General features: G+C 25.9%; 1 protein-coding gene across 1 annotated transcript in view; it reads left to right on the top strand.

Annotated features, from left to right (window-relative positions):
• LOC100202155 (neurogenic locus notch homolog protein 1) overlaps positions 1-10,000 on the top strand; it is a 104,187-nt gene that overhangs the window by 53,825 nt on the left and 40,362 nt on the right. The window contains exons 15-17 of the mRNA XM_065804442.1: positions 2,663-2,821; positions 2,979-3,098; positions 5,453-5,566. Of these exons, the coding sequence (XP_065660514.1) occupies positions 2,663-2,821; positions 2,979-3,098; positions 5,453-5,566 (393 nt within the window). The remainder of the gene's footprint in view (positions 1-2,662; positions 2,822-2,978; positions 3,099-5,452; positions 5,567-10,000) is intronic.

The following is a 10,000-nucleotide window of genomic DNA, read 5'->3' as shown; positions in this document are numbered from 1 at the left end:
TATTATTTAATATTTTCCTAATAAATGTTATATCTTCCTATATAGGAGGACATAGCATTGGATAAGAAAAAGATTAATCACAGAATATTATCAATTAATTTTTTCAAAATGACATTTTTAAGAAATATCGTTTTGAAAATTATTATTATTATTATTTATGCAGTTATTGGTTTATTTTATAAATGACTTTTTTATCTTAGCTACAATGATAATTTTTGATTATAAATAAATTAGCGAACCTGACCATATTGTCCTTAACGTTGCAGTAATAATACACAGTATTTAACACCAAAGATTTTAAGGAAAAAATATCTCTCTGCACTGCATCTGTGTTTGAAAAGGAAAAAAAAATTTTTTTCACTAATTCTTAACTTTTTGTTAAAGTTATGTAATATTTATATTCACATAATAATAACATATAATATATAATAATAATAATACTATAATTCTGCTTTACCAATAAAAAAAAACGATTGTTGCCGTATAAAATAAGCCATTTGTATAGTTAAAACATAATATGAAGCACTAAAAAAAAATCAGTGACTGTTATGCAAAATAAATAAACAATTGCATTTTGTAAGAAAAAAAAGTCAATCCGAAACTCAAACTTAGTCTTTTTTATTTTTTGCACAAGAATTTTTAATTTTATAATCAATAGTGGTTTATGTTTATGAATAAACTACTTTAAGGAAGTTTGGGCGCGAGCAAGGTCCCACAATTTTTAAATTAATGCATAAATCATTTATGAATGGAATAAATAGTAGGGGCCTAGTACAGATACTTGGGGAATTCCACTTATAGTATTTTTTCTTTCAGATACATGTTCTTCTAAAACTACTAGGTGTGTTTTATTGCTGAGAAAACCTTTGCACCAATTTAATAGTTTACCTCGAATTCCAATTATTTCTAGTTTCACCAAAAGTTGTGCAACTGAGTTAAAAGCTTTTGCAAAATCCATAAAAATAACATCTATATTTAACCCATCTGTCAGTGCATTGTTAATCAAGTCAAGTATTTTAAGTAAATTTGTTATACAACTTTCATTGTTTACAAATCCATGTTGCTGAGAAATAATTAAATTGTTTTTTTATCAAATAATGTTTTTTTTTGTCTCCTATTATTTTTTCGATTGCAGTATATCATTTGATTCTTTCTCAGCAAAAACTGAAATAAAGTATTTGTTTAAAATATTTGTCATTTTAGATTTAGATGTTTACAATTTTTTCCTGCCATTTCACTATTTGATATAACAGAAGAGTTAAAAAAGAATTATGAATTTTTTGTAATAAAAATGTTCTTCTATACAAATTCTAGTTATTAATAAAATTGTTAAAAATGCACTTGAAAACAACTATTGAAATTCCAATCTAAATTGTAGTGTATACATTGTGGTTTATGAAACATGTGTGCAAACATGTGGTTGTATAAACATGTGTGTAAACATGTGGTTTATGCTGCTGGTGTATACTTTTTATTATATATTTGTATTATATATAATATGTATTATATTTTTATGGTCTAAATTTTATTTAATGTTTTTTCTTTTCCCATTGTGCCTAACTTTGACTTTTTTTTGAATCACAAAGTATTTACTGAAATATTTTTTGAATCACAAAGTATTTACTGGCTTCAGGAAGCCTCTTTCCTGGCTTTATTTTCTATGATATCATCAATTTTAAAGCAGATCTACATCACCAGATCTTCATCATCAGATCTACATCATCAGATCTTCATATGTAGTAAATGATACAGAAATAAATATTAATTCAATTCTCTATTTTTTCTAAACTGTTATACATTTAGTATACTTACTTGATACATAAGTTACTCAGTATATAAATACTGTTTTCTCAACTTACCTAAAGGTTACATGGCTATACTACTATTGTTAAGAATTTTGTTTGAAACTGTTGCCTCAACTTTCTTATAAAAACTTTTTTTTTAACCATAATTTTGTCTAATTTTTAAAAGTTCAGGTATAAATATGTTTTCAGGGTAAAGGGTTAGGGTCAGGTTTAGGGTCAAGGTTAGGTTCAGGGATCAGGGTCAGGGGTAAAACTCCTGTTTTTAGTGATATTCAATATTAAATGTTTAATTTTGAGCACAAGTTAATGTAGAGTAGGAAATTTTTAAGCAGGTTGCAACTTTTTTAAATTTGAAATTGAAAAAAAGAAAAATTATAGTTAATTTCTATTTTCAGAATAGAAAACAAAAATGTTGTGATTGACTCAATCAATCAACAATGTTGTGATTGACTCAATCAATCAACAATGTTGTGATTGACTCAATCAATCAACAATGTTGTGATTGACTCAATCAATCAACAATGTTGTGATTGACTCAAAAAAATCAGTCAACAATGTTGTGATTGACTCAAAAAAATCAGTCAACAATGTTGTGATTGACTCAATCAATCAACAATGTTGTGATTGACTCAATCAATCAACAATGTTGTGATTGACTCAATCAATCAACAATGTTGCGATTGACTCAAAAAAATTTGATAATTAAATTTATTTCAGTTCAAAATATTTAAGAGTTTTTAAATCACTTTTTTAACTTTAAATTTTAATTTAGTTTTCTTATTACCTTTTTCTTAAATTGATTTTTAAAATCAAAACTATTAAGTAGTACACTTATAAATTCATTTTTATGTTTAAAGATATCAATGACTGTGATCCTCGAAAAGATGTTAATGTTATAGAAGGAATGGATTTAACATCATGGGGACTTTGTGGTCAATATGGTGTTTGTGTGGATTTAATAAATTCATTTCGATGTAACTGTTCAAATGGTTTTGATGGAAAATATTGCCAAATAGGTGATTTTTTTGTTTATCTTATTGTTTTTGTTATTTTTTACCTGGTTCTAATGTAATTGAATTTGTTATGCTTCACTTAAGCACTGTGTATTGTTATACTTTTTTATCACTTATAATTTTTCTTATATAGTTTTTTAACTTTAATTTTTTTATTAAGACATCAATGAATGTTCTCTTAATCCTTGTAAAAATGGAGGCTCTTGCTTTGAAGTAGAAACTGATTCAAGATTTTATTGTGTATGCCAACCTGGTTTCTCAGGTCACACTTGTGAGACTGGTAAGTTTTTTTATTGTGTATGCCAACCTGGTTTCACAGGTCACACTTGTGAGACTGGTAAGTTTTTTTATTGTGTATGCCAACCTGGTTTCACAGGTCACACTTGTGAGACTGGTAAGTTTTTTTATATAATGCCTTTTTATTTTTGAATATCATTTTAATTTTTAATTTTAAAATCACTCTATTATTTAAATTTAATCATCAAATCAGTAATCATCATTGTAATCATCAAAAATCATTAATTAAATACTACTTATACTCTTGTTATTGTTTTCATTATTAACAAATATAAATAATTTCTTTTGTATACATATATATATATATAAAATTTTGTTTTCTAAAACTTGTTATTCTTAAACTTAAATAATGAATAGAAAAAAGTTTCAAGAAAAAGTGTTTAAAGAAAAATCAAAACATGAAAAAAATGTTTACAACTTAAAAAGTAGCGGAAACATTTGTGATTTAACTCTAACGCAAAATAATTTAGAACAATAAATAATAGCATAAATTAAATAAAACAATCTTTTATGACATATAAATTGTAACATACAGGTTGTATCTACTCTAACAAACTTTTTTAATTTCGGATATTTTTTTGAACTTTATGATTCAACAAAACTTATTATTATTATTGTAAACTATTTTTTACACTCAAAACCAACAATATTAGGACCATCTTGTATACCAATAGATCTCTTGCAAAATGATTTAATATGATTATTTAAGAGTTTTGCAAACAAATTTGATCTCTTTTCTTAAACACTCCACTTTTCATACTATACATTCCACATCACTTTCCTTACTATACACTATGCACCACGTTCAATACTATACACTCCACACCACTTTTCATGCTAAAAAGTGATGGTATACTCTCCTGAGAGATTGATGGTATATTCTCTTGAAAGAATGATAGTAAACTCTCTTGAGAGAGTGACTCTCTCATTCACTTGTTTTATCTCAACTACTTACCTCTATTTTTCTGTAGCTAAAATACTGCCATCTGACACTATTTTTTTGCATCTAGCTTTTCAAATTTTTACCAACAATCTATTAACATATATAAACATCAACGATATATTTACTATTTTACCAACAATCAACAATATTTACTATAACAATCAACGATATATTTAGTACTGCCATTTTTGTTCCTATGTTTGTTCATTTTATTCATAATCAAATTTTCTTCTATATTTTAGTAAACATTTACATTAAACAATAGGAATTAAAGGTAAATAAATTTTATATTTTCGTAACACAATGATTGTGTTACAATGTGAACACATAGCGGTGGCCAATACAGCTGTTTAGTCAGATAAACAAGAGAGTTGGTTCTGCATATTGAAGATTGCATTTTGTAGATGCTGTAAAATGCATAATATAATAAGTACTGTATACATTCAAATCATGTTGGCCCATTAAAGCATTAAGGTCAACTTCTGTAAATAACCTTAAATAGGGGTTTTGGTTTAAGTAATAAACATGAATAGAATAATAACTAGTTTATCCTATCAGATAAATTTCATTGTCTCTTATGCTTTACTCTGCAACTTATGCCTATTCGATAGGCATAAATTGCAGGGTAAAGCATATAATTACTATACAATTTTTGTATGTTATAGTTTTTATATGATGTACAAAAATAGTAATTATATGCGTTTTCAATACAATTTTTTTTTAACAAAAAGAGTAGATACAGGTTGTATCTACTCTTTTTGTTAGAGTAGATACAACATGTATGTTACAATTTATATGCCATATAGATTACACTGATTTATTTAATTTATGCTATTATTTATTGTTCTAAATTATTTTGTGTTAGAATTAAATCACAAATGTGGTTTCTGCTGTTTTTTAAGTTGTAACTATACAATTTTTGTGCACTATATTCTTTATAGCATGAAAAAATTGCATAAAAAGTATTTTTGTAAATAAAAACCTTTTTTTTCTATTTTAATATATGGCTCCTTAGACCCAATACTACTACTACTTTTATGGCTCCTTAGACCCTAAAATTAGGAAGCTACTAAAATTAGGAAGCTTTAAATATTCTTTTCTTAAATGTTAAATCTCTCTATCCTAATTTTGTAATTGTGAATCGAGAAGACAAAAGAGGGTGCTGTACTTAGGACAATCAAGTACCTAGTACACTTAAACATAAGTTTTAACAATTTAGCACCTAGTACACTTTAACATTTTAACTGGTACCTAACACTTTATCATAGTACCTGGTTTAAATTTTTTTGCATTTAAAACAAGTGCTTAACTACTAGAGCATAATATTAGTGAATTTAAAACTATTTAAAATATGGTAAACAAAAAACAAATAATGTAAGCCTTACACGATTTAGATATAAATGAATGCTTAAAAAATGATTGCTGTTCCGACTCTGATTGTATTGACCTAGTCAATGGTTACATGTGTAAATGTAAAAATGGTATGAAAGGTATTGATTGTTGTTCAGGTAAGCTGAAATTCAATTTAAATATTTATTTTATTGGTAAAAATGTTATTATTTTCATGTAAAGTAATTTTTATTGTTTTTATTTATTTTTATTGTTACCATTTTTTTTTTTTGCTACTTATTTACTACTCATTACGTTTTTTGCTAGAAAAAAATTAAATCTTTAGAAAATTTTATTATTAAAAATATTTTGTTACCAATTGTTAACCAACTTTTATTGTTTATGGATAATAAAATTTATTATTGTGAGCATTACAGAGCAAAGTTCAAGTTTATAAAAATGAAATTTTACTATCAATATAGCTTTTATTAAGACAAGTTGTTGCATTACAGTTTTGCAACACAACTATTTTTTTTATTAAATCTGTATTCAATTCAATAATATTTTTTTGTGGAGCTTTTTTCATAACGTTTTAGAATCATAAAATAGATCTAAGATTATGATTTAAAAGTTCAACATCAGGTTTTCAGATAAAACATTTCTTTAAATGGTTGCTAAACAGAAAGAGTGTAATAGAGTTAGAGTTTGCAAAATAAATAAATAAAATTTTGTAATTTCATTCATTCACATTTATATTTCAAAGCTTATCTTTACTTACTAGTTATTTGATGTTAATTTTTTGTTTATGTCTATCTTATCGTTTGTTTATTATTTGTTTTCATTTATGGTTTTTATTATTTTATTGTTTGTTTCAAAGTTATTTTTAATGAATAGATGAATGTTTAAAACAAAAATTAGCATTTTTAAAAATTTAGTAATGGTTTTTTTTTAAATTTCTAATAAAAAGTTCATTTTATAAAAAAAGTTGTCAAAATTTTTTCTAAGAGATTTGTTTTTAAACATTAAACTTAAAATCAACAACAACTGCAACAACTAAGATAAATATAGAAATACAACTATTATTTAAAAGTTATCAGTCATATTTATTAATCACTAATCACACATGAAACATAATAAATATAAGATTTATACTCTAGGGTGTGTCATAAATTTTATTATATAATTTTAATTGACATTTAACAAAAGTTAAAGGAGTTTTTCTTTTGTCACTTTGAAATCACGTTAGGCTGCTATTATCACACTTTTAACAGAAGACATTTTTAATTAAAAACTAATTATTTCTCACAGATTCTACAATATATTATTTTGTTATTATATTTTAAGCATGGTTTAAACTAACAAACTTTTATTTGAATGTTTTAAACTAACAATCTTTTATTTGAATGGTTTAAATTAATGACTTCTTTGACATTAAGAGCAATGAAATGTTTTTGTGAAAATCTCAGTCATATATGCCTCAAAACATTTAATGACAACTGGTTGGAGTATTTTGTTTAAAGAAAAATTTGTAATTGAATGTTCATAAAGTTTAATAGTTGTATCAAACAAATTTTCAATCTACTCCCTTTATTATTGTATTTTTACTTTTGGTTCAGCAATCAAATGAGATGTTTGAATGGTAAAACATAGGTAAATCATATAAAAAAGAAAATTCAATTTTTTTTTTTTTTTTTTCATTTATTTAACTTTCTTTCTAATATTCTCTCTACTTTTTTTTTTCTTGTTATTCTTTTTTTTTTTTTACTAATATTATTATCAGTAGAGGTTATTGTCATCAAGTATGTGCTTGTGTTTCTCAGAGTAATTTATTCAAAGATTTAACTGCTATACAATAAGTGTGCATCATATACAGTTTGTGAAATGAAAGCCATCACTTAAATCATTAGTGTAATGCTTTTATTTAAGTTTAGCAGGTTATTTGACTTTTCTGAGATCAAAAAATCTCATCAAAAAGTACACAACATAGAAATAGCTTATTAAAAAAGTTTTTGTAATGAAACTACAATCTGTAGCTTCATTACAAAACAAAACTCATAACAATGTCTGGTATTATTATGTATACCAGTTATATTTTGGGCAAGAAAGTAAGTGCAAAAACATGGCTGGCTCGCTAATACAAGTGGCCGGATAGCCAGCTAACCGGTTGTAAACCTAGTGACAGCTGGGAAGCTAGCTAGCTGGCTGAATATAGAAAATACCATGCATTATTTGCCACTATTACAAATATTAAATCTATATCACAACCCTAATTAATTAACAATAAACCAATACTATCATGTATAAAAATAATCATGTTCATATTAGTTGGGTCTATTAAACTTCTTCAAGAATTGATAATTAATTCAGCAGTGAAAAACACACATTCTACTGCTACACTGCTTGATGGAATGCATAGATATTCACTTGCTAGACATCCCAGATGGGGAAACTTTTTATGATTATTTTTCAAAAACTCTACAGGGTCTTCTTCTTCTTCTGTTAGTAGACAATTAATAAAATTATTGACTTCCCTTGCTAAACTTTAATGTCTGTTTTGATCATATTTTGGAAGCGCAACTTTAATTTCTTATAGCAGAAATTTTTTTCAGTAGAATAATTTTCTGCAACATAATTAACGTAAATTAACCATGCAAATAATTTAATATAAACATTTTAATATTAAAATTCTAAAATTTATGCAACTAGCTATAGTATAGTAGTATAATTAAACATGCCATAGAGCTTACTAAATTAGTTTTTTTATCAATTATAATTTTTATTTTATTTATGTCATACTTTATTTATTTCTAGCTAACCATCTTTTGATAGTTTATTGGCATTGTTATAAGTTATATTGTTAACTGCTGCATGTAAATTTAAACTTTCTGTAAAACTTGATGAGGTCTCTAATAGTATATTAATTGCTTCATTATTTGGAAAGATAGACTTAACTGCTGGATCTAACAGACATGATAATTTAGCTGTTTGTGACAGTTCTAGAAGCTGTTCTAATTATGAGCCACAAGCCATATTTAGCTTTTTTGTTACAAGTAAATTATCAATATGCATCTTGAGATGCAATGCAATTTTATGTTTGACCAATGGCAGAATAGAGTGAGAGAGAGTTTTCTTCACTCAAACTTCTGTCAAATTTTGAAAAAGTTTCAGGAACTAAAAATTGTAACTCAAACTCATTGAGACACATTTCTCTTTCTCCAGTTTTTAAAAAAAGTTTTTTTACACCATTATCAAGCTGATCAATAACTCTATCTATTATCTATCTACTCTATGGTACACTGATCCACCAACTACATACTTGGAGTTTTAAACTTTTATGTTGTTTAGATTTATACCTTGAGTTTTCTTCAAACAAATCTTTTTCTTGACATTCATCTTCACTATTCAAAATGATAGGAATGTCATTTGGGCTTTCTTGATTTGCTTGAATTGGGAATTATTTATCAAAGTGAACAAGTCTTTCACTTCTGAATTTTTTCTTAATTTATCATAAAGATCTACATCATCATATGCACACAAAAAATTTATTAATAAGGAAAGTTGATTTAAAGTTCAAACATGTTACAATATTTTGACATTTCTTAGGCAATATTAAGACTTGAGGACATTTGTTGAGACCATCAAAAACCAATAGTAAATTCAGCACATGAGCTAAGCAATGTTGAGGTTCTTTACAACCCATTAGTCTAGAAGTCTTTATCATGTTTGCAGCAACATCATGAACATTATGGAAATGTAACTCCTCATACTGTTTGCTAAAGATATTTTTAATAACATCCTTCATAAAACCTGCAATATTTTCTGCAGTGCGGTTTTCCAGTGGTGCACAAGCTAAAAAGAAAATTTTTCTATCCTATTCACTTGTTATTACTAAATTAAGTTTGGATTTAACATACCTTACTATAGTATTAAAATAAACAAAACTATAGATTTTACACAAACCTTATTTTCAATAAAGAGAATGAAATCTTTTAATTTATTTTTAAAAGCAGGATAACTAGCTATTACTGGCTCTTAACAAAATTGGCAGCAAGAATAGTCTAACTACACTGTGGGTGTTTCTATTTCATTTGTGACTAGTTTGTGTCACAGCATGCATTATTTGTTCACTGTTACACCAAATCATACCTTTCTAAATAAAATTAACCAAAATAATTTAATTCAAAAATAACCAGCTCAAATATATTTTGAATTTCTGAGGTAATTTTAAAAAATGTTATAAATAGATATAGCTCAAAGAACTCCAAACTCCAATGGGAATGACAATTATATGTTTGCCTTTTTTTTATCAATGCATCTTCCAAAACTAATTTCCTGGTATAAAACACAACAAGCAAATCATATAAAAATTTAAATTTTCTGAGAAAGATTGAGATGTGATACACATCATAATCTTGTTCAGTAAAAGGTTAATCCTTCTTAGTGAATGACTGCACTGATGATTCGTCACTAGTGTCAAGCAGCAACAGCGATAATTCATCTCCGCCTCTTAAGAAAATAAATGTAAATGAAATCAAACTCTACAGAAAATATGCACACGCATTAAGATTCGGAAAAAAAGTCCAATGGCAAATGAAAATAGTTTTTACATGAAA

The sequence above is a fragment of the Hydra vulgaris genome, chromosome 09 (genome assembly GCF_038396675.1).
Source record: "Hydra vulgaris chromosome 09, alternate assembly HydraT2T_AEP".
Classification (NCBI taxonomy): domain Eukaryota; kingdom Metazoa; phylum Cnidaria; class Hydrozoa; order Anthoathecata; family Hydridae; genus Hydra; species Hydra vulgaris.
The sequence above is the reverse complement of the archived record's forward strand: the minus strand, read 5'-3'. Positions and strand labels throughout refer to the sequence as shown.